The sequence below is a fragment of the Mastigoproctus giganteus genome, chromosome 3 (genome assembly GCF_048544385.1).
Source record: "Mastigoproctus giganteus isolate SK-2022 chromosome 3, ASM4854438v1, whole genome shotgun sequence".
NCBI lineage: Eukaryota > Metazoa > Arthropoda > Arachnida > Uropygi > Thelyphonidae > Mastigoproctus > Mastigoproctus giganteus.
The window spans coordinates 17232174-17256718 of record NC_143577.1 but is presented as its reverse complement, the minus strand read 5'-3'; the positions used below and the strand labels follow the sequence as shown (position 1 = coordinate 17256718).

Genomic DNA, 24545 nt, shown 5'->3' with positions numbered 1-24545 from the left:
AGTTTAACTACTGTGCCAGGAAAATAATGGAGTTGCTAGTTAAACAATTAATGCAGTGGCTGAATCAGCTTGTTAGCAGTGGAGCTATAAGGCAATCACATGTGTTTGTTAAGTGGAGATAATGCCTGGCCATTTGATTAGCTACTATGAAGTCATCTAGGTGCAAAGGATGATTTTTACATATACTGAGATCTCAGTAATGCATTTGATACTGTTCTGTCAATGATTGTTGTATAAATTGGGGCAATGTGGCATTAGGGGTAATTTATAGGGGCTGTGTGTAAAGGGATGGTAAAATGCTAAGAGGTGGAAATAGCCACTGTTCTGGTAGTAATGTCATGAATGGGCTACAGATTTGGCATTGGGATTCATTTACTGTTAATATTTATTTATTATAATGATATATTAAGTTTGACGCCTATATTTGTTGGTGACACAAAAATTTGGTGTGGTTGATTATTATAGTTGATATTTTTCAGGATGTGTTACTTCAGAAAAGTCTAGATAACCTAGGAAGAGGATACGAAAAATGGCAACTGAATTTAACATTGATAAATCTTAAATCTCAATTGCCATTTAGGTAGTAGTAGTGATAGAATAGCATAGTATTTTGGGTGTGACATCAGAATCACGGTAGTTGATAAGGAAAGGTTTAAGGGTGCAATGTTAAGTCTGGTATGACTTCTGAGAAGTGCAGACGAGTTACTAGAACAGCCTTGTGAGGAGTCTTTCAGATATATTTAGGGACAAAGAGGTGATTATTCTATTGTGCATGAGAGTGATTATGCCACATTTGGAATACTGCATGGATTAGTAAACTCCATTTTAGGCAGGACATAGATCTGCTGGAGTGGGTGAAAGAAGAGTACAAGATTTGTTGGGCTACAGAAAGATATTCTCAAAAAGAAAGACTGGATTTTAGTAAATTGTATAATCTTCAAACTAGACATTGGTAGGGTGAGCTAATTGGAATGTATGAGACTAAAAGGTTAACTGAACTAAATGCTTTTCACATCTAAGGGAGGTAAATTTAAAATGAGAAAAGATGGTTGCAGAATAGATGTGCAGAAATTCATATTCATTCGTAGAATAATTGATTGTTAGAGTAAACGTTCACTTGTGTCATGAAAGTGAATAATTTGAATGTAAATTATAAAAACGGTTCCAACAAATTGTTGGAATAAATGGGCAAATGAAGTAAAAAGGCCCCCACCTTTTCTTTTTTTTTTTTTTTGCTATTGCTGTGCGAACTTTGCTTCCTTAAATCATTTGACAGAACTTATGAAAGTAAGTGCAGTCAAGAAGATATCAGAAAAAGATTTGAGGACTTATTTTTATTTTATTATTATTTTTTTTCTTTTGCAGTTATGTTCTGTTTATACTTCAACACAATCACTAGGTTGAAGAGTTTACAATTCTGACTTGTGGGGGGGGGGTATATTAGCCAAAATTATTTTGAAAAAAATGTTTTTTTGTAAGGTTAATTTGTTTGTAAATATTGTCCTACCTTGTTATTTAAAAAAAAAAAAAAAAAAAAAAGTACCAGAATGAATTTTTCTATAGATGCTCTGTAATTGAACAGCAAATAATGTGTTATTTTAGAAAATAAATGAAGCATATAGTTTTAAAATACAGTCTGTCCTCGTATAGCACAATAGTTGTGTTCCTAGAAACCCTCGTGCAATGCAAAATCATACAATATAAACAACAGGCCCTATGGGAAAAGTGGGTTAGGTGCCAACCACCCAAGATTGAAAACACATTTAGAACCAAAACATTACCAAACACAATAAATAATCTGGTAATTTTAATCGTTATAAAATACTTACGTATTTTATAACGACTAAAATATGTAATAAAAATAATATTATATTTTTTATTTTTATTATAATATAATAAATAATAATAAATTTATTTTTTATTATTTATTTAAATAATAAAAATTTATTAATAAAATAGTAAAAAATTTATTATATTAAATAAAATAGTCGTAATAAAATACTTACGTATTTTATTTTTACTTACGTATTTTATAATACGTAAGTAAAAATTATAATACGTAAGTCGTAATAAAATGCTTACTTATTTTATTACGACTATTACGTAATAAAATATTGCTAATGCTTTTGCTTCTATCGTAAGCAAACTTGTTTTTTGTTTGATTTTCTATCCAAACAGATGACAGTCATTCCATCTCTTCCAATTCTTTGTATCTTAATCTAATGGATTTTAATTACACTTTGTGTTGTTCCTGCTATGAAAGTTGTTTTTATTTTCTCTGCATTCTTTCTAATTCTTGGCGTTGCCTCATTTTGCTCAAAGCGTTTCACAGTTTCTTATTTTTTCTCTATCGACAGAGGCGGACTGGCCATAAGCCTTGCCCGGGAAACCCCGGTGGGCCGGAGTGATTTTGGCCATAAACCGTAGTATGAGGCCACTATAAATTTTCCCGGGTAAGAATTTTTGATCCACTCTGCCTCTGTTTATCGATATTGCTTTTTTTTTTCTCTCTGAATCTGCAGTGTCTTCGCCAGGATGCTTCCTTTTCACACCTTTTAAGTATTTTACTAATTTTTAGGGAATAAAGCACAATTACAAAATGAGGAGGCATGCTTGATACACATAAACAAAGCTGCGCCCGCGTAGCAATTGAATAAACAACACTGTAAAGGCCGAGATATACTATTAACACCTCACATTTTACTAAAGCACATTTCTAGGGGTTACTACCATAAAACAATTTCCAGTTGCGTTTCTGCTAGTGGAATCTGTTATAAACTGGTAGTAAACTCCATCTAATTGCATTTGCGATTATATCGATAGCTGGAATTGTGTTGGTTTTTACATTATTATGGTGAACTGTGTTTCCCCTTCACTGATATAAAAAACAAAATACAATTTCAGAATCTTCTCTTCATTCCTATTGTGTTTCGTTCGGTTGGGGTGATTCTGCGTTCGACTGCTATTTCTTGTAAACACAAAGGCGAATCGTGCATAAGCGAATTAGGTTCGTGTTATATATCGTTCCCCTATTTATAAATCGTATATGATCGAATTTGTGTGAACACGTGTTATACGAGGACCGACTGTATAGGTTGTTGCATTTCATGCAATAAACTATATTTTAAAACTATTTGCTGTAGCAAGTGCCTGCCTGGCAACCCAAAGGTCGTGGGTTCGAATCCCGCCTTGGGCTTGGATCACAATAAAATGCAAAAACTTTGGGATGTGCATTATGGCCACAGAAGCCGATGTGCCAACAATGCATTATGGCCACAAAAGCCATGCGCCAACAACTAACAAAAAAAAAAAAAAAAAAATTTGCTGTAGCATATTAGCATCTTAAGCTTCCTATTGTTTTATATGACAAGCTTGATTACCATAGTTACTAATTTCTAAAAAATCCTCCGAAATACCATTATGGCGGTAAGACACTAATCTGTATTGAGTTTTCAAGTTTCTTACCTCTTTGAAGGTATGCTGAGGTAGCAGAAGAGAATGTTTTGCTGTTTTTAGTGTATAGGGAGGTGTTTTGGTATTGTGTGAAGAGATGTGCTGGTATTAAGCAGCACATTTCACATGCAGGCCAATTATATCACGCCGACTGGGCTAGCCGGGTGGGTAAAGTGCCTGTCTGGCAACCCAAAGGTCGCGGGTTTGAATCCCGCCTCGGGCTTGGATCAAAGTACTGCAAAAGCCTTGGGAGGTGCACTATGGCCACAGAAGCCGATGCGCCAACAACTACAAAAAAAAAAAAAAAAAAAGTTATATCACAATGCAATGCAAACATGTGAAACTGCTATCAGTGACATTTTGTTTCATAAAACATCACTAATTTTCTAAACTAATTAGATAAAACTGTGTCATTAAGATAAGTGAGGGAAAGTAAACACAGAAAACTAGCAACTTATTTGGAGCCAGCTCTTTTGATAATTTTGAAATAAACTTTTTTAATGATTTTGTTTGGTATTAAAATGTATCAATAAAAGTATCTATTTTTGGTTAAGTATTAGTATCTATATTGTTCTTCTTGCTAACTACCAATCCTGAATGTGGTAGTAGTGATAGCCAGCCTTTTGCACTGCTAATTTTATTGCTATTTGTAAACTCAGTGCCCCTGAATCTTCATTTTTATTATGGAATTCGACTTTTTATTGTTAGTTTTACACTGATATTGATGGATCAGTTTTGTAAGATTTTGGGGAAATTTTTAAAAAACCACTTGACAAATTCCCCACCCACTCACACACGCACATATTTGCGGTTAAAAATGAACTGCAAGTATTGTGCCTTGTTGCAAATATGCATCCATTTAATTTCAGTCAGTAAATGAGTGCTGTAAAAGGAAAGGCACATGAAATGAACCACCAATTGATATCGGCACACTGATTGAACAATAGGCTATTTGCATTATGGCTAGAATTGTGCTTAGCATCAAACCCACAGTCTAGAGAGCACAATAAAAGTTGTATACAGGGACTCCCCGGCTTATGTAATACTCTACTTACGGAAATTTGATACTTTACATAAGTTGTTTTTACCGGCTGGTGCAGACTTAAATAAATGGAGGTATCATGAAAATATCGTAATGTGAACCCAATAACACATTGGTGGTTTTTTTTTTTTTTTTTTTTTTGTAATTTGTTCCAGTACCTCAGAAGTTAATTTTCGCTACATAACTAAGCTATTTATTTCTCTAAAAGGTCATTTTTATAATGGAAATTGCACTACACTTTCATCATTATCATATGTTCCATTATAAGAATAAATTTTAAATGCCTTTGTGATATTTTTCTAAAACACATTTCTGGAGGTCACTACCATAAAACAAAAACAATTTGCACTTTCGGGTTTATTGGGCTTTTCTATTAGCACGATCTGTTATAAATGGGTGGTAAACTTGATCTTATTGCATTTGTAATAATACCGATAACTGGAGTTCTGTGGGTTTTTAAGTTATGGTGTTATGGTGAACTGTTGTTCCCCTTCACTGAAATAAACCTTTTTTTATAAAAAACAAAGAATGCCACTCCAGGTTGGTACCTTTCCCTTCACAATGGTGAAGGGAAAGGTACCAACGAAAAGTGCAAGTGCTGGACCAAAGTATTTTTGCACCCCCTTTACTAAGGATATACACTGAGTGATCACTGAATTATGACCACCCCTATGACCTGTTGACCACGAGGTAAGAGTGCACATTTAGTTGACTTATGTAGCATAGATAAGGTGTCAGTGGTTCAATAGGTAGTAAAATTCCGAGCATGATGGGTAAAAGGAAGGATTTATCAGACTTTGATAAAGGGCAGATTGTGGGTGCTTGATGAGCTAGTGCCTTGATTTCCCAAACAGCTGAACTGGTGGAGTGTTAGTATACCAGGACTGGCGTCAAAAGGGTCAGTGAAAGGTTGATGTTAGAGGTGAGCGCAGGGTCCGATGACTCGTACAGGCAAACAGGTGCAGCACTGTCCAAGAGTTGACTACCCAATGCAACATGGGCCAGCCCAGAACAATATCTGCCATTGACCATGCGTTGCACACTTGCATGTATGGGCTATACCAGCAGACGACCCATACAGCATCCTCTCCTAATCGAGGTTCATCAGCGTAAAAGACTCGTCTGGTGCAAAGAGCTTGTAAGTTGGATGTTAGAAGACTGGAAGAATGTGTGCTGGTCGGATGAGGCACGTTATTTACTCCACACCGTAGATGGTCGTGTACAGATTTGGTGTCAACAACATGAGGCTCTTCATACATGGTACCAAAAGTGCAGGCCGATGGAGGTGGTTGTATGATGTGGGGCATGTTTCACTGGAAGGAACTGTACCCCTGGTGAATGTGGAACAACGTATCACCGGTCTCCACTATCATCGACTGCTTGCTGAATGTGTACACCCCACTATGTTACAATTTTTCCCGAATGACAGTGGTGTCTTCCAAGATGACAATGCGCTGAGCCATCCGGCACTTGATGTGCAGGAATGGTTTGAGGAACACAGTTCTGACTTCCAACATGTCAATTGGCCTCCAAACTCCCCCGATATCAATCCCACAGAGCACTTGTGGGACACTATGGAAAGGCATATCAGACGCCTGGATACACCAGTTACCTCCATACCTGCCTTGCTTGCCGCATTACATAGCCTGGTTGGCCATACCTCCCGAATGCTACCAACGTCTTGTTGAATCAATGCCACATCGGATAGCTGCTGTACTGACAGCAAAAGGAGGACCTACGAAGTATTAGGTAAGTGGTCATAATTCAGTGACCACTTAGTGTGTGTGTGTGTGTGTGTGTGTGTGTGTGTGTGTGTGTGTGTGTGTGTGTGTGTGTGTGTGTGTGTGTGTGTGTGTGTGTGTGTGTGTTTCATGATTTGTAAAATTTGGCACCCCTTAAAGAATGCCACTCCAGGCAAGGGCCCTGCTAGACCATGCCTTAATCCAGCACAGGTTCTGACAATGCTAGGAAACAAAACAAAATTGATTTATAAATGAAGTACGAAGCAGGACAGAGTTTGTCATCTATTTCATGGAATTAGGTTTCGCTGCTTCAACAGTGAATACTATTTTAAAGGACGGTGCACGTATAAAAGATCAACGCATTTTAGATCAACAATGATATTGACGCAACCCGTCAATGTAAACCTGAGGTAGGATGACCAGATTTTTAGCAAGGAAAAATAACATTTTATAAATTATATAGTAGAAAATTTTATTTGACAACTGAGAAAGGAATAAAAAAGATGTTTCCATTTTAATTTACACATTAAAATAATTGTTTAATATTTTAATTGAATACGGAAAAAACAAATTAAACTCTTATTATTCAATTAAGATTATAAAACAATTAAAAAATGATCGATTACAAAACAATTAATGAGAAGGATGAGCTTGGATTACCGATAATATTTGATCCATATTTGAAATTGCCAATCTTATGTCATCTTCTGGATCAAGTCCGGAATGCTGTTTTGTTTTTATAGCTGTTAATTTTGAGAAGCCAACCTCATAAATATGTAGACCCGAAAGGTAGCAATGTTTGTATTGCCGTTTTCGATAATTCTTTATACTCGTCTCGAAGAGAGAAAGCCAAAATTTTTCACAAGTTGTGTAGTCTTGCAAGATTACATTAAGCATGTAATGTTTCAAGACTGTAATGTTGAAATGAACCGTTGTAATGTAATGTTGAAACGAACCATTACATTAAGCATGTAATGGTTCGTCAGTGACAGGTCAGTGGTATTTGTTTGGGGATTAGACGCATTGGCATCTGTGGCCATAGTGCATCAAGGTCAACGAGATCTTCCTTTTTCTGAATGGTAATTTTGGGACATGAAGAAATTTCAATAGCAAAGGGATCACGAATCTAATCTTTTGGAGATACATTAAATCGTTGGAAAAAATTCTTAAATAGGTAGGTGTAGGTGTTAGGTTTTAGGTAGGTGGCAATGATATCCTTAAATTGTAAAATGTCAGTATTATTAACAAAATCAGAAAAACATGGGAACATTTCAGTATTGTTAAGCTCAAATTCAGTTTTCCAAAGATTAAGCTTCTATTTTATCACTGATTATTAATATATTTGTTCCTTGTCCTTGACGACTTAAATTTAAATCATTAAGTTTTTCAAATATATCAACAGGGTAACTAAGTTTTCCAAGCCATTTTTGATTTATAAACAATTAGCAAGATTTTGATTTTTATCTGATAAAAACAATGAAACTTCATGTTTGAGGTCAAAAAGATGCCGCAACACTTGTCCACTGGACAACCACCTCTTTCGTATATAGAAGAAGCATTTCGTAAGCGGATCCTATTTTGTTGCAAAGAACAGTGAAAAGTTTGTTATTTAAGCTTATACTTTTAATAAAGCTGATCACACTTACTGCATCTTTCAAAACTTTGCAAGGATAACAAAAGATTCAGCAATAGTGTGTGATTACAAATTTTTCCTATTGAATATGAAATTTCCAACGATGCTCTTAAAACTTTACGATGAACTGCCACATGTTTCTTCATGAAATATTTCAAACTTTTACACAGGTCTCCTTAGCCGAGTGGTCAGGAGCGGGAGTGCAGTAGCACACACTCTTTGAGTAGACCGGGGTTCAAGCCCCTGACTACTGAATACGGTCGATCTGCCAACCCGCACTGGACCAGCATGGCAGATTATTGTCCATTTCCCTCAGCATGAATTGTTGAGGCTTCTATCCTGCAGTAGGTTGATAATGGCTGCACTTTACCTTTTTATGGCACTGGCATGTCTTTTGAAAAAGGATTCAGTGTTTTTCATTAGCTCTGGATGTTTTGTATGTGTCTTTTTAAATTAACAGGTTTTATGCTTTCCTTGGCCAGTTTTTCGTAACATATTACGAACACAGGACATTGCTCATCATCAACAATTCTGTAAGTGAAGACGTATTTCATAAATTTCTCTTGAGGTTTCTATTCTTTTTCATTCCTTTTGATTTGGAATATGATGGCTTTTTACCAGAAATTGGTGGTTGCACTACGCTTGAAATAACATTAGTGTCCATATTTTCACATGATATATTTCTTACCTTATTAGCTTCTGAAGTATTTATGGCAACATTATTCTCGTCACTCCTTGGCCATTTTGTTATGCTTACCTGATTGTCCATGGTAAAATATATTTTTTCTTCTTAAAAACGATAATAACATGAAACAAGCAATATGAAAAGTAGCAGAAGAATGAAAAACATCCAAGTTGACAAAGCACCGAATTACAAAACAGAATAAAATTTGCTGTATAAAATATTTACTGCCACCACATATTTGCACCTGTAGCCTTTAGGCAATTTGAGAATTTGTGCTGTAGGAAACATGAATTAAGAGCTAAAGGGATTACCATTCAGCAAGTGTACTGAGAAGTATTAATACATACCAGGGAGCTGCACTAGTCAGCATCTTTCTGTGTGCGTCAATAGCCAGACAGCAAATTAAGGTGTATTCACAACGCAGATGATAATAAAGAGTGGCGGTGGGTTTTTTGTATTTGAGACCAAGTAGTAAGGTCTCTACATCTACAATACCGAAAAAAAAGTAATTTTAACATGTTTTTTAGCTTTTATGTACACAAAAAATATTTTTGTGTACATAAAATAAAATTTTGTGGAAAATACTAAACTTTATCTAGTTTAGTATTTTCCACAAGAAGGAAAGGTAAAAATTTTAAAAATCTTTTAGAACATGCAAACTAGGAAAGGAGATGCAGTTGTCAGTCACAATTAGTGGGAGCTTTGACCTTAGCTTTTTTTTTTTTTTTTTTTTGTTATACACCTTGTCGCACAGTCAGTTGTGAGATCTATTCTATATCAAAATGAGAATTTGCTTATTGTAGTGGTAAAAAAATCTCTAATCTTGCTGTATCTAACTACAGTCTGCAACCAGAGGCAGACTGGTCATAAGACTTACCAGGGAAACCCTGGTGGGCAGGAGGCTGATGTGATTTTGGCCATAAACACTAGTATAAAGCAGCTACAAATTTTACCTGGTAAGAATTTTTGACCCAGTCTGCCCGCCTCTGTCTGCAACTTTTCTCTGATTACACTTATAGAGGCATGAATTATTTTAATTTTCATCAGGGGCCGCATATTTGTTCCCCCTTTTTCTAATACTATAGAGAAGTTTGGATACACGGTGCCTGACACGTGGTCAGGAGTAGTCCCCTGATGAAATTCCTGGCTGCTATGTATCATCTTTTCATTTACTGTATTCAGATTTTGCATATTTACCCTCCCTTGATTTGACCTCTTGCTAAAATTTCCTTCCCATATCTGAATACTGTTATTTATTTATTTGTTATTTATTATTTTTGTATATTGTTTGCTTCCTCAGTCCCAGTTCATTTTTGTACTAGGTTTTTCAAATTCTTTCATTTTTTCACCACTACTTCACTTCCAGTTTCTACTATCCCTTAAACTTCTCTTAGTTCAGGCACTTTGTGTATTTTTCATTTTCACAGACACTATTTATGTTACAAACCACACATTTATATCCTTTTGCTTCCTTTACTGCTGCACTGTGCATTTTGGAGCATTAGAGATATGATTGCTTTTGTTATTTTCCTTTTTCTGTTTATTTTGCTTCTTAACAGTTTAATATTACTATATATATATATATATATAAAATGTGCATGTTTAAAATAATAATAAAAGTAACTTTATTATTCAGTTCAGCATGAATGTATTCCTCAAGCCATTCTTGGGATGGACATCATATGCCAAGCAAAATCTGGTATGGGCAAGACAGCCGTGTTTGTACTGGCAACTTTACAACAGCTTGATCCTGTTGATGGACAGGTAAATATTAAGCTTGTGTAATTTAAATTCATAAAATTTTGCTTGTATATATATATATATATACACACACACACAGTAGAGCGTCGATAACCTGAAACTAATTGAGACCTGGGGTAGTTTGGACTTCCAATTTGTTCGAAATACTGTTCTGGAAACTAAAAAAAAGTTCAGTAAGCTTAAAAGTTGTTCTTACGTATTTTTATTCATAAGTAACAAAACAAATTACTTTCAGTCACAATAACGTGAATAGGCCTTTAACAAAAATAATTACTTAATTTTTGCTGCACCTTTTTCGAACTTCGTTTCTTTGCTGCCAGATCTCTCTTTTCAGCAAGAGTAGTTGAGTTGGATAGCATTCAGTTTGTTTGTCAATTTTCATGTGTAATTTAGTTTTGTTAATTGGCAAGCTAATAAAAATGTAAATTTGTGCTTTATCTTCATTTTTATAGCCTGTGGATAATATTCATCTGATTTTTGCTTATTAGAATTGCCGTTTAAAAGAATCAAAATTCAATTTGCAAATGTGATCACAATAACTAGCTATTACAGTAAATGTTGGCTTGTTCAGATTTTCGATGCTCTTCTGTATATATATTATTTATTTATTTTTTTTTAATGGTGTTCAGAGATTGGACAGGTGATGTAATGCTAAATGTTTTGTTTAGTATATTCTGATAAATGGTTCTTAAAAATTTATGCAAAACAGCCATTTGTTGGAGAAGAATACAAAATTGACGGTTAGTTTTTAAAAGCAAGAATTTATTGTGGCAGTTGCCACTCTTTGAAGTACAGACTGAATAAAAGCATAATAATTTAGCTTATGTAAAACTGCTATGTGGTAAATAAAAATGGCCTATTTGTACATCTGCTTCATTGTTAATATTTTCTTTTCAGTTTTCAAGGTGAAGGGATGATTTTGAAATGTGTGATCTTGTTGCAAATCTGTCTAGGAGCAGTTAAAAGTGAAAAATAAAATACTCTGTGCATTGGGAACCTCTTCTTTTTTGTTCTGAGATTACAGGTGCTTTGAGTGGTTCATTTCCATTTAATGAGATTTTGAATTTTTGTTCTAGTCATGGATCGTTAAGTATCTTGGAAGTACTTCTGGAAAGTTCATTTAGAACTTGCTTGAAAGCTAACCTATCCTATCACTCTTTGTTGTTTGTATGTCATCATATTGATGTCCGTTCCTGTTCCCTGACTGCCTAATGACGAAGAGGTTCTGTGTGGTGAGCTCAGTGGTGAAGAGTCGTGAATTACTGGACTTATTCCCTTTGGCTAAAAAATTCTGTGCATATAGCAGCAAATGTGTTGGCCTTATTGTGGTGAGGTAACCAGTCTAAAGGTTCACCTAGAATTTTTCTACTAATTGCAAAGGTATTTCAAACTTTAAGGTAGAACTATTAATTGTTTGTCCTTCTGGACTGTATTTTTGGCAAACAACGCCTGCACAGTCGAAGGCGGGGGGAAATGCTAGGAGTGTAGCATTTTGTTTTTCTGTGCCTTTTTTGAATCAGGAAGGAAGAAGTCTTACACTTGGTTGACAGCTAGATGATTTTGGGATCAAACCCATAAGTTGCATGGGTTTGATCATTGGTTGCATGTCCAAAGAAATTGGAAGTAACTTGCTGGTGGTATTCACTTGTTCCTCTGTTAACAGCCATGCCTCATGCTTTGCTGAAACATGTGTTGTGTTAAAAGTTTTGTTAAAACTGAATGACACGATCTGATGGAGATATCTCTTCACAAACAGTTAATTTTTATTTCATAATCCAAGTTCATACTTGACATGATTTTGTGATTTTTTTTTTTCCCCCTTTTTTATTTTTTTTGTTGAGAGCCACCAGATCATGGATAACTTTTAACAGATTTGCTACTCCTTAAAGCACAAGAGCAAAATGGCTCTGAGCTTCACTCCATTTTTCTCCCTTACTAAAATTTTTAGGCAAATTTTTGATTCTAGACAGTTTGCTGTGGTGTCTTGGCAGGTTCATTTGAAACATGTTTTAAACTCATTTCCATGATTTACTCAATGAAAAGGGGGAATCTACACTGCTTCATTGTCACCAGTATCTTCTACTCAATTGCTGTTGGTCCTCTATCTCTTCTCCAGATCTATTACTGCATATCAGGATCCCTGCTGAAAGTGGTTCAAGTGTTACTTTATGATCACACTTTTATTTTCTCTAACAAATCCCAACCTGTGTTCTGAATGTTAGGTTAGGCTTGCCCCAAGGAGGGGATCTTTTCGGCCCTTGCTTTATCAGCTCCTTCTAGCAATATCATCCGTAAACCAGAGTAAATTTTTAGGATTATATCTGGATTCCAAACTTCACTTTCTGGCCCATTACACAAAGCGTTACTTTCATTCATAATCTGAACACTGTATGGAATATTTTGCCATCTATATCCTACCATATTATTGCAGATTGAAAATTAGCCTGAATTGAGTTGGATGGTTTAAAAATGCAAATATAAACAATTTACTGATGATTTGAAGAGCAGATAAGTCAGTGTGGACTGCAAGTTATTTATTGGCTGTTTGAATATTGTAAACAAAGGGACATTGGATCAGTTCACTCAACAATTGATGGCTTTTCAAATGTGACAAAAGTAGCTGTCAATTGCAACTTCAGTTTTGTAGCATCTTTGAATCGAGGGAATTAATTTTGAGATAATCTACAGAAAGTTTGTTAATTCCAGTTGTTGCACAGTCAGATCATATTTAATTTGTAACTGAAATTTTCATAAACTAACATAATGAATGCTGTGACTTATCCTATGGTGATGCATGGAACAAAGTTAATCAGACTCTACAGTTACTTAACTTTTTTTTTTTTTTTTTAATTTTGTATATTTAAATTTGTTAAGTCTTTATTTGTGTATGAAGTCACTGAGAGGTATAAATTTGCTTCCCTTTATCTTTAGGTATCAGTACTTGTGATGTGTCATACCAGGGAACTGGCATTTCAGATTTCCAAAGAGTATGAACGTTTCTCTAAATACATGCCAACTGTCAAAGTTGCTGTTTTCTTTGGAGGCTTAACAATAAGCAACGATGAAAGAATTTTAAAGAATAGTTGTCCCCACATTGTTGTTGGAACACCTGGACGGATTTTAGCTCTTGTCCGTAACAAAAAACTTAATCTTCGTCATATTAAACATTTTATTTTGGATGAATGTGACAAAATGTTAGAACAGCTTGGTGAGTAGATTTTTTATCATTTTTTAAAATTTATTTATTTTTTACGTCTTAAGTAATGTGGACATTTTAGGTATGAATAAATATTTCAGGATATTGATTTCAGGTTTAATGTTGGTGCTACTGGAGAGCTCAACTTTTGTAAACTAGAGGAGCCACATTAAGCTCAGATCCAATTAAATTGCTTTTTAAAATATATTATATGTTTTAAACATATTTATCAGTGATTTTAAAATATATTATATGTTTTAAACTTATTTATCAGTAATTGTTTGCAGTTATGATATGAACAGGTTAAATAAAGTGTTGAGGAGTCTTTAAGAGTAATGTGGTTATACGTTTTATTTCAGTAGAAAAACTTAATTCATGAATACACCATAAAAATACTTGTAAATTTGTATGCATGATAGTTATTTCTTTTAATCAGGCTTATACAGAAAAGTTGTAATTTCCATGAAGGCTGTATTAGAAAATAATACTTGATGAAAGGGGATGTTGGCTTAAAGGTTGAGAACCATTGCCTTAAATGCTCCATTTCTTTTTTAGTATAGATGAAAGTCTTAAGGTTAGACTGTTTCATAAAGCAGACACCTAGCTAACACTCACTCTCCTGATACAGCATTGATTTGTCTTTATTTTAATGTAACTGCACTATTATATTCAAGTGAAATTGTTGCCAAAAATTAAATCAGAATTTAAAAAAAAAACGCTGTATATCATTTACATGTATTTACATATCACTTGATCCAATTCCATGAACTTCTGAATCTGAATTCCAGAGAATCTTAACTTCTGAAATCCACAGCAGGCAATTAAAGCTAATGGGATCGATCTCTCAGGTTCAAGGCTATTTTCATGTTGAAACGAGGTATCTGCCCTTCTCACTGTTGGGCAGCTGTGGTGTTCTCTCTTTGCCAGTGAAGTTTTCAGAGGTGTTAATTCCCACACAATCTAAAAACTTCAAGTGTGTGGAATAAGTAGGTTCTGTGGAATGACATGTATATAATACTTTAAGCTTGTAGCTATTATTTAATTGTTGCTCATTTAGTGTTTTTACATTACATATAATTGCTTCCTTATAAATCTAATTTTAATAAAAACTTTCTAGCTGTAAGTATTGCCATTAGTGATATAGGATGGTGTTATTAGGTTTAAACATTCCTTGCTGATCATGATTTCTAAATCTAGTAACCTTTTGGTTAAAATCTTGACTCCATTTTAAGCCTATTTGTAAGAGTGTATAGCTCACCTGCTAGAATTATGTAGTTATGAATTTTTAACAAATGTGCATGATGCCGTCAGGAAAGCACATCCAGAGTGTGGTTGCTTTCCTGATACTATTGTTCAGGTATCTCAGAATTGGGGGCAGACTGATGAATTGTTTATATTATGGTTCAGTTTGTGCTATTAATTTATAGCCTGAACCTTGCAACCTAGAGAGCCTCTAGAGGAGCAATCAACCTTTTTTTGGCTAGAAAACAAAACAGATAAAATGCAGAAGGTTGTAGGCTGCAAGACTAGTTTCTTACCACTAATTATGAATTTTTTGAAATAGAATATAATTTTTTCATCTTTGTATTTAGTTTTTTTTTTTTTTTTTAACCTTAAAATACATAAACCATGAGAAAACTATATAAAAATTGAATATTATTAAAAAAGGATATTTCAAAAGTCAATGTGAAACTATTTTGTAACATGTTAGTTTTAAGTTCAGGGGACACAACACTTGAAGGGTATCTGCATAACTGAGGGGTCACATGCAGGCTATGATTTGGACACCCCTACAATAGATGTATTCAGTGCATACTTGGCATAATCAGTGACCATTATCAGTATTTATAAAATATAATAATACAGTAGTAAAATATATTTTATATATTAAAATTATCTTAAGCCAGTAACTTATCCAGATCCTATAGGTTCTTTGCCTTGCTTCTACTACACACACACTACTGTAATATTTTTTCTTACCTAAGGGGGAGGAGTTGAGTCTCCTTTGAGTTCACCATATGAAATATCTCCTTGAAGGCTGTGGTCAGGTCAATGTAACACTTATCTAGTCTAGTTTCTTTCCATTCTCTGTTAGCAATGCATTTGGCAGTTTTTCAGTCATCCTGCATACATGTCCAAAGAAATTATAAAGAAACATTGCAATTGTTTCTTTATAATTTTAGCAATGGATTTTATGCAGTTCGGTTCTCTTTTTATTGTGCCATTAGTCTTCTCCTCTGTTCAGCTAGTTCTGTTTATTTTTCTGAGACATTAGCATTAGTATAATCATATTATGCAAAAAAAAAAAAGCAAGCTTATACAGGTGATAGAGGGTACCAAACGAAACATTTTTTGTCAAGTAAACATAGGTCATAAATGAGTCGTTATACCAACAGAAGCTATTAAAGGGTTGTAAAAATCTGAACAACACATTCAGTAATTTAATGTCGTTTAATGCATGCAAATCATTTGCCGTTGCACACAAAATAGAAAAAAACAAACCAGAACATAGTGCTCGAACGTACAACTACCATCAACATTAACGTATGCATGCATTGAGAGGTCCTCGGAGTGGTGCGTATCTGCTGCTAATAGCATAAAAGTATAATGTCATTATCATCAGTACGGGTACATATATGGAACGTTTCACCGTAGCAGAAATGGCAGATATCGATTTAATGTACGGCGCAGCAAATGGAAATGGAAGAGAGGCTTGCAGGATTTATCAGGAACGCTTCCCAGACAGAAGGTTGCCTCACCATGCAACATTTGCTGCGATACACCAAAGATTGCGGGATAGTGGCTCTTTCGGTGTGAATATGCATGATACTGGACGTCGACGTGCTGCTGGGATACCCTGGTTTGGGGAACGGGTTTTGCAGATCTTCACTAATGCTCCTTCTATCAGCACAAGAGCCGTTGCACATCGATTGGATGTGCAGCATCATTTGGTGTGGGATGTGGTGCATGAAGCCAGACTACATCCTTTCTGATGCCAGAAAGTGCATGCACTAGAACCTACTGACTTTGCCCACCGTATCGAGTTCTCCCACTGGTTTTTACAGGAAATCAATTTGCAGCCTGATTTTGCCAATAATGTGCTTTACACTGATGAGGCATGTTTCGCCCAAGAGGGATTGTTCAACAGCTGGAACAGTCATGTGTGGACAGAGAATAATCCCCATGCAATGGTTGAACATGGCTACCAACACAGGTTTAGTGCCAATGTATGGGCATGCATTGTGGGAAACGTTTTAGTTGGACCATACATGTTACCTGCCCGTTTAGATGGATGACTCTATTTTCATTTTCTAGAGCACACACTTCCAGAGTTGTTAGAGGATGTTCCTCTGATTGTCCGAGGCACAAATGTGGTTCCAACATGATGGCGCACCACCAAATTTTGACAGACGTGTATGCATACACTTACATACAACCTTTCCAGGCGATGGATTGGTTGAGGTGGACTTGTAGCCTGGCCAGCAAGGTCGCCTGGTCTGACTTGTTTGGACTTTTTATTTTGGGGATACATGAAGACTTGTGTATGAAATGCCAGTTGACACAGTGGAGGAACTTATAGCACGGATTGTTGCAGCAAGTGCAGAGATACAAGACAATCCTAGGAACTTCCAGCGCCTACAACATTCAATGATGCGTCAGTGTGAGTTATGCATTGAACATCATGGTCACCAGTTCGAGCACTTCTTATGAATTGTTTTTTCTATTTTGTGTGCAACAGCAAATGGTTTGTATACATTAAATTACTGAATGTGTTGTTCTGATTTTTACAACCCTTTAATAGCTTCTGCTACTATAACGACTCATTTACAAACTATGTTTACTTGACAAAAAATGCTTCTTTTGGTACCATCTATCACCTGTTCAAGTTTGTCGGTACAGTTTCTCTGCATGCACCCTGTATAGCATCAGCCAAAAAAAAAAAACTCTTCCTGTTTCACCCATCCATTCATTCCAAAAGTTTGTCTTCAGTCTTGAATTTTTTTAAGCTGTCAACTTCCAGAACAACAGATGGAAGTTAGTTCCAGCAATCAACCACCCTCTGGCTAAAAGCAGATTATTGTCACATCTATTCTACAACTGTCTTTCCTCAATTTGAATTTATGATCCCTCAGGTGCAGAATCTGAGCAAGAGGAAGAATCTCCCATCAGCATTGAGCTTGCTCAAACCATTCAAGGCCTTATATACCTCAATAAGATTGCCTTGCAACTACATAGTCTCCAGATGCTGCAATTTGCAAAACCCAAGCCTTTCTTGGTAAGCGCAACCCTTTGTTCCCCTCACCAATCTCGTCGCCCTTCTCTGTACTCGTTCTAGTAGCTCAACATCTTTCCTAAAATGAGGCTTGCAGGCCTGTAAGTGTGGCCTGACCTTTGCTTTATACAAGGGGATAATCATTTTCTTGTACTTGCTAGCAAAATTCCTATATATCATTGACAAGACCCCATGAGCTACTCTTGCAGCCTGCCTGCAGTGATCAGAAAACTTCATATCTGACTACATAATTACCCCCGGGTCTTTTCATTCTCCACTACTCTGAGTATAGTACTGCATGGTGTATGTTACTCTGGGGTTACTGCTACCCATATGCAGCACTTTGCATTTGTCAGTGTTAACCTCTCAGCCCATCTGCTCAAATTTTAGTTCCTGTTACACTAGCATGTTGTCATTACTGTTGTTAACAACCCTATCAACCTTTGTATCATCTGCAGACTTGGATATTAAGCCTTCATCAATATCATTGATAAATACGGAAAAACAATGGGCCCAACGTGAATCAGTGGGAAACTCCAATAATAACATTAGTCCATGAAGAGCAGTGTCCGTTGATTACCACTCTGTCTTCTCCCACTCGGCTATCCTTCTATCCATTGTAGCAACTTCCTGTTGCTACAACGGATATTAAGGGCAACTTAATGCCATACTGCTCTGACTTGTACAATAGTCTTCTATGTGCAACAGTATCGAAAGCTTTCCTAAAATCCAAGTATATGATATCAGAATTATTTTTTTGCATCCAGTTCCTTTGTGACCACATCATAGTATCCAATCAAATTGATCAGACAAGACTTCCCCTTAAACCCATGCTGACTCTGAATTATAACTGCAGTTTTGGACTTCATATGATTGGTGTTTTCTCGTTGTAAGGTTCTCAAGTAAGTGAAGCTGTGTACTTGTCCTTTTGTTTGGCTGTTGATTATTAGATAAATGTATTCTAGCTTCAACTGGCCTCTGTAGCTGAGTGGTCAGGAGCGGGAGTGCAGTGGCACACGCTCTTTGAGTAGACCGGGGTTCAAGCCCCTGACTGCTAAATACGGTCGATCTGCCAACCTGCACTGGACCAGCATGGCAGATTATGGTCCATTTCCTTCAGCATGAATTGTTGAGGAGGCTTCCATCCTGCAGTGGGTTAAGGGCTGCAGTTTTTATCCTGGTTCTACTTATTATTTTCATTTTTGTTTCATTGAAGTTCATGTGTATGTCGTATTTGATGTATGTTAAGTTGGGACTGTTTAGGTCTTTTTTGCCAATAACTACAGTAAAATCTTAGAACTTGAAGTTTAAGGGTCCAAAATAAATTGGTTTACATTTAAGTGGGGTTGAAGCATATGTACATGTTTGGAACATGTCAGTATTAAATAAGTAAATTTTTAGTTACTCTTATTAGCACTGCAGAAATTTCATAATTCTCATTTGAATTAATGGATTAATTTAGTTGTTGTGGGAAAGGTAACATTTGTCTTGTGTAGAATTTAGTAAATTTCTTGCATGTGGTAACAAAATTGCAAAATTTCCTTTTTTCCACCATTATACAGTTTCCATACAAGCTATGTGTAAAAATATAATTGTACACTGAAAGGACAGAATTCACGGGATACCTGGTTCCGGGGCAACGCGATGCTTTCACTCCTCTCGCTAGTGGACAAACCCATCGATTGGCAGGTATATATGTACACTGCATTTACGTTGACAGTAATTCGATGTCAGTGCAGATAAATGTCATGAGTTAACAGACTTTCAAAGCGGGTTGATAGTGGGTGCCTGATGCACGGGTCACTCCATCATGGAATTGGTACAGATATTGTGCTATCCCTATTCGACGGTAACAAGAGTGTATCGGGAATATGTCATTTCCTGAATAAGATCTCATCGTGTGCAGAGAAAGGTGGTGGATGAATGTGGCCTTCGACGTCTGTCTCATTGTTTCAGTCAACCGTAGAGTGACAGTGGCACAAATCACTGCCGACTTTAAGAAGGGAGGTGCCAGAAACGTCTCCACCAAGACACTTAGGCGATCCTTAGCCGTAATAGGTTATGGGAGCCACCGATCCACCAGAGTCCCATTGCTAATGCCATGACACAGAACTCCATGCCTTAACTGGGAGAAAGAACATTGGCACTGGACCTTGGATCATTGGAGACTGGTCTCCTGGTCCGATCAGTCCCGTTTCCAGTTATTTCGAGCGGACGGTAGGGTGCATATCTGGCCAAAACTGCACAAAGCTATGCACACGTCATGTCAACAAGGAATTGTTCAGGCAGGTGGACGGTCGGTAATGGTCTTGGGTGTATTCAACTGGCACACGTTGGGACCTCTAGTATGTCAAGATGCATTTCTGAATGGTCCAGGTTACATGTCCCTCTTTGCAGATCATCTGCATCCCTTTATGGTCATTGTGCACCCACAGGGCAATGGACTCTTCCAGCAAGACAATGCGCATCCCCATAGAGCCACAGTGCCTAGAATGTGGTTTGAAGAGCATTCCGTAGATTTTACCACTATGGAAAGGCCTCCCTGTTCATTGGACCTGAACCTTGTGGAGCATCTTTTGGATGCTGTGGAAAGATCCTTTTGAGCTTTGGATATAAACAGCTGTCCATAATTCTGCTGCATTCCTCCACCCAGGAATGCGGCAGAATTGTGGACAGCAGTGTAGCAGGCATGGGTGGAAATACCTTTGGAGCGCTTTATTGAATTAGTGGATTCAATGCCTCACCTTGTGACTTCCCTTATCCGGGCAAAAGGCGGGCCTACCCGTTACTACGAATGTATCCCATGATTTCTGTCCACTCGGTGTACATACCTGAGAGAGAGATTAAGACATTTATACTGCATGGATTAGGAAAAACAAAAGTTTTTATTGATACTTAATATCATTTACAAGCACAATCTTGACACTGAATTGTTTCTAACTATATTTGAACTGGAAATTGCACTGCCCATTGCATCAGTGTAAGCACAACGTAGTTTGTCAGGTGGAGTAATCCACCAAATGGTTGCTGAAAATTTTGCCTAATGTTATTCCTAATTATCCATCACTGTACAATACCAAACAACACTGAAAAATTCTGTTATTTTACTTTCTGAATATTGTGCGAGAACTGATTGCAGCAGTGACAGTTCATCTGGCAGGGTGAACCACTAGTGGCTTATTGTAATTAATGCTTTGTTGCAACAATTAGCACTAGTTCAATGTGGAATCATGCCACTCTTCTCTCAGGCAGAGGGAGTTAGGGTTTTCCCTGTGAGTTATTCCAGGTTTTTTTAGCCCACACAACATGCAGATCAGCCTGCAAACACCTCTACAGACATAATACATGTGGCATAACAACATGGTCAAACAGCAATACCAATTTTAATTTTAGAGTTAAGTATATTGCTGGGGAACAGAGGATACTTCTCACTGGAATGGATAAAATTTTTAAAAATGTACCCACTGAATAGGTGACATTTACAGTTCGTTGTGGAAGTGTTAAAACTGTGTATGATGGTTAGGCTTCTTCTGGCAGTGTGGGTCTTAGCCTTCTCAATAATTTTCCACCAGTAAGCCCTCCCAGAAGTCCAACTTCTTATTCCCATGATCTTTACGTCCTCTTCTACATCTTCCATCCATCTTTTCTGCTTTCTTCCTCTCCCCTGAAATGGTAGGTTTCCATTTCATTACACTTTTAGTTGTTCTGCCTTGATCCATTCTCATAACATGTCCCAACCAGGCAAGTCTCTGGCCCTTCACAAATCTGATGATGTCCACGCCCTGAATAAAATGGTCAAGTTCATGGTTCATTCTGATCCTCCAGAATTCATCAACATTTTATATGGGCCCGAAAACTTTTCATAAAATTCTACGCTCAAACACTCAATTAGTTTTTCATGTGCATGGAAACATCTGTTTCCACTCAGGATACGGGACTTAATTTCATTAGTACAGTGGATTCCGGTTATTTGGGCCACCGGTTAATCGGGGCAGCCGTTTATTTGGGGCAAATCTTAAAAAACAAAAACCAATGGAGAAAATAACCAGGGTTTACTTCGCTTAATTGGGACAAAATGCCGTTTAATCGGGGCAGGAGACCTCAGCACTGGAGATTACCCTACGATTGTCTCTGACCGTACCACTTAGTTCGGTCGGATTTCTGGAGGTCACAACCATAAAACAATTAGCAGTCACCTGTTTATTGGGCTTTTCTGTTAGTGCAATCTATCATAAACGGACAGTAAACTCGATCTTATTGAATTTGCAATAATACCGACAGCTGGAATTCTGTGAGTTATTATGGTAAAATGTGTTTACACTTCCATGGAATCTTCAATCATAAAAAAAATAATTTTCACAATCTTCTCTTCATTCCTATTTTTAAAGCTTCCTAATTTGTTACTCTGTTCTCACTTGCGCGTGTTGTGTTACTTGCAATTTGTGTGTGCCCTGTTATTTGTTATTGATTGCTTATCTTTTTACAGTTTTAAATTTTAGCCCCCACCAACAAATGTCAGTGAACAGAAATGTCAACTAGTTTAGTTAGTATGTACATATTACAGTATGTATTAATTATTCCGATTATCACGTATATTCTTCAGATTTTCGCGTATCATTTAATTTTTTAATTGGTAAGGTAATAAAGGGTAAATTTGTGCTTAATATATCTTTACTTTTATAACCTGTGGATAATATTCCTCCTATTTTCGCTAATTAGAATCGCTGTTTAATAGAATTAAAATTCAATTCACAAACGTGATCACAATGACCGGCGCTTAGTGCACATCGTATAGTGAACGGTACTTTACTATTTTGAGTTCGTCGTAACGTGATTTGATTGTACAGTGAACTAATTGTAAAGGGGGGGGGGTAAATTGTATTTTTAACTATTTACGTGAAACTTCGGATAATTGGGGCAGCCGCTTAATCGGGCCAAAATGCACTAGTCCCGATGTGTCCCAAATAACCGGAATCGACTGTATTAGAGTTGGACTGGTTTATCTGTGAGCCTGAACATGCTCAAATGAGAAGCCACTGGTTCTTAAATTTCCCATGTTATCTGCCATTCTCTGGACTTCCATATATTTTGTCTTCACTTAATTTATCCTAAGTTCTCTTCTTTGTGCTTTGCTATCCAGCCCAGCCACTGTTTCTTCCACTGCTCCTTTAGTCCTACTGATAATAGCAACATCAGCAGAATATGCACAGACCTGCATTGTCTTTGTGCCTATGTTTCCAGTCACTTCTAATTTTCTGACAGTTGCCTCTAAAATCAATTTAAATAACACAATAGAGAGTGCATCACCTTGCTAACACCAGTGTTAATGTCGAAGGGAATCGTCAACTCATTGTCAATTCTCACCACTGCCTTAGAGCCAGCCAGGGGTGCTTTTATGAGCCTAACAATCTTTGCAGGTGTGCCCAAGAGAAGGAGACATTTATCATTTCCTCTCTCTTGAGGGAATCAAAGCTCATTTGAAATCTACATATAGGTTAAATAAGTGTGTATTGTTCTCAAATGTTTTTTCCTGTATCTGCTCAGTTGTTGGGCAATTGGGTCCGAAACCACTGATACAGTATGCTGCCAGTCTGTTATAAATATCCCCCCACAAAACCTTGTAAGTAATGCCCAGTAATTTAATACCTCTATAGTTGGAGCAAATCGGTTTGCTCTTGTGAATCAGCTGTATGATTCCAAGTGTCCATTCATCTGGAATTTTTTCCTCGGACCATATTAACAGTATCAAATTATGTATTGTTCTCCCTCGTGTCACTCCACTGTTCTTGAGCAACTTTGCAGTTATTCCATCAGCTCCCAGTGCGTTTAAGTTCTTTAAGTACTTAACTTTTTGAATTTCTTCGAAGCTAGGGTCTACAATGCATGGCTGCTATTAATTTTTAGTTTGTAAATTTACAGTATACATTATTACAAAATTCATTATTCTGTGAATATTTAATGTTCTCAGTTTACTTTTTTTTCTTTTCTTATTTTGTTATTCTTTTAATTTTTTACAGTTTCCATATAAATCTAATTATAATAAAATTTTCTAACCCTGTGGTTGCCATTTGTGTGATACAGGCTAGTATTATTAAGTACAGTAAATCCCCGCTATTCGCGGTCGCTGATTTAATATAAAATGAAACCTAAAAAAATGTGAATTTTAAAGCGCCGTGAACATTTTCCGCCATAAAAAAACATGGGCGTGGCTAAAATTATCTTCCCTGGTCAAAACAGCACTCAGTGGGTAGGGGGAGAGGGGTGACAAAATCGCGAGTGTGGATGTTTCTCGCTAATCCTTGTTCAGTATGTGTTATGCGCTTGTCATGGGAAGTTTCGTCGTTTGTTTTTAATTTATATGCTTATAAATTGATAAGCTTTGATAAATTGATATGCTTACAAAAGTGATAAATCTACCGTTTTGCAGTGTAAAACAGACTTTTTCAAGAGTGTTAACGGAAGAAAGTGACTTTATTGTGGACAAGTTCTTTCTAACCCGTACAAAAATATGGCTACGAATAATAAAGGAAATGTGAAAATATCAAAGAAGGTGATGACATTAGTGAATAAAACTGAGTTATTAGATAAAATTTCTAATGGTGAAAATGTCTCCTCAGTGGCAAAACATTATAAAATCAATGAGTCAATGGTACGATCAATCAAGAAATCGGAAGAAAAAATCAGCCGTAGTGTCCATGAAAATGCGCTAATTGCTTCAAAAATTTGCTCTGTAACTCGTGATGTTAAATTAGAAAAAATT

At 36.4% G+C, this 24545-nt stretch overlaps 1 protein-coding gene across 1 annotated transcript in view; it reads left to right on the top strand.

Annotated features, from left to right (window-relative positions):
* Positions 1-24545, top strand: part of Hel25E (ATP-dependent RNA helicase 25E) — a 92332-nt gene that overhangs the window by 16471 nt on the left and 51316 nt on the right. The window contains exons 3-4 of the mRNA XM_090369189.1: positions 10192-10319; positions 13248-13524. Of these exons, the coding sequence (XP_090225315.1) occupies positions 10192-10319; positions 13248-13524 (405 nt within the window). The remainder of the gene's footprint in view (positions 1-10191; positions 10320-13247; positions 13525-24545) is intronic.